At 54.1% G+C, this 912-nt stretch overlaps 1 protein-coding gene across 1 annotated transcript in view; it reads left to right on the plus strand.

The window, feature by feature from the left end:
- ARHGEF10L (Rho guanine nucleotide exchange factor 10 like) overlaps positions 1-912 on the plus strand; it is a 25,059-nt gene that overhangs the window by 11,972 nt on the left and 12,175 nt on the right. The window contains 1 exon segment of the mRNA XM_033519355.1: positions 475-772. Within this exon segment, the coding sequence (XP_033375246.1) occupies positions 475-772 (298 nt within the window).

Here is a 912-nt window from a genome sequence, read left to right on the forward strand (position 1 = left end):
GTTTTGGAGAAGTTTTTTGGGATGTTTTGGAGAAGGTTTTTGGGGAGGTTCTGGAGAAGGTTTTGGGAGCTTTTGGAGAAGGTTTTTGGTAGGTTCTGCAGAAGGTTTTTGGGAAGTTCTGCAGAAGGTTTTTGGGAGGTTCTTGAGAAGGTTCTGGGAGGTTCTGGAGAAGGTTTTTGGGTGGTTCTGGAGAAGGTTTTTGGGGAGGTTCTGGAGGAGGTTTTGGGGATGTTTTGGAGAAGGTTTTTGGTAGGTTCTGCAGAAGGTTTTTGGGAAGTTCTGCAGAAGTTTTTTGGGAGCTTCTGGAGAAGCACCTTTTTGGGGAACTGCAGAACCACACCACACTTCGGCGTGAGCACCCTGGTTGGATTTTTGGATCCACCCAAGGATCATCCCCCAAACCTGAGCTGTGGAGGCTCCGGAGGTTGCCGGTCCCTGGGGACCGCAGCCATTCCCGGTGTTTCCGTGTGCCAGGACATGCTGAAGAACACGCCGCGCGGCCACGCCGACCGGCTGGCGCTGCAGCTGGCGCTGACCGAGCTGGAGACGCTGGCCGAGAAGCTCAACGAGCAGAAGCGCTTGGCTGACCAGGTGGCCGAGATGCAGCAGCTCAGTAAGAGCATCAGCGACCGCAGCAGCCTCAACAAGGTGGGGGCTCCTCGTCATCCTCATCTTCATCCTCCCGCTCGTCTTCGTCCTCAGCCTTGTCCTCAGCTTCGTGCTTGGCCTTATTGTCCTCCTCATCCTCCTTGTTCTCCTCATCTTCGTCCTCGTTCTGTTTCTCTTCCTCATCCTCTTTGTCCTCTCATCGTCTTCATCCTCTTCATCCTCCTCCTTCTCCTCATCCTCTTGCTCATCTTCATCCTCTGCCTTATCCTGCTTGTCCTCCTTGTCCTGCTCCTTGTCCTGCTC

Source organism: Parus major, chromosome 21 (genome assembly GCF_001522545.3).
Source record: "Parus major isolate Abel chromosome 21, Parus_major1.1, whole genome shotgun sequence".
In the NCBI taxonomy this organism is placed as follows: Eukaryota; Metazoa; Chordata; class Aves; order Passeriformes; family Paridae; genus Parus; species Parus major.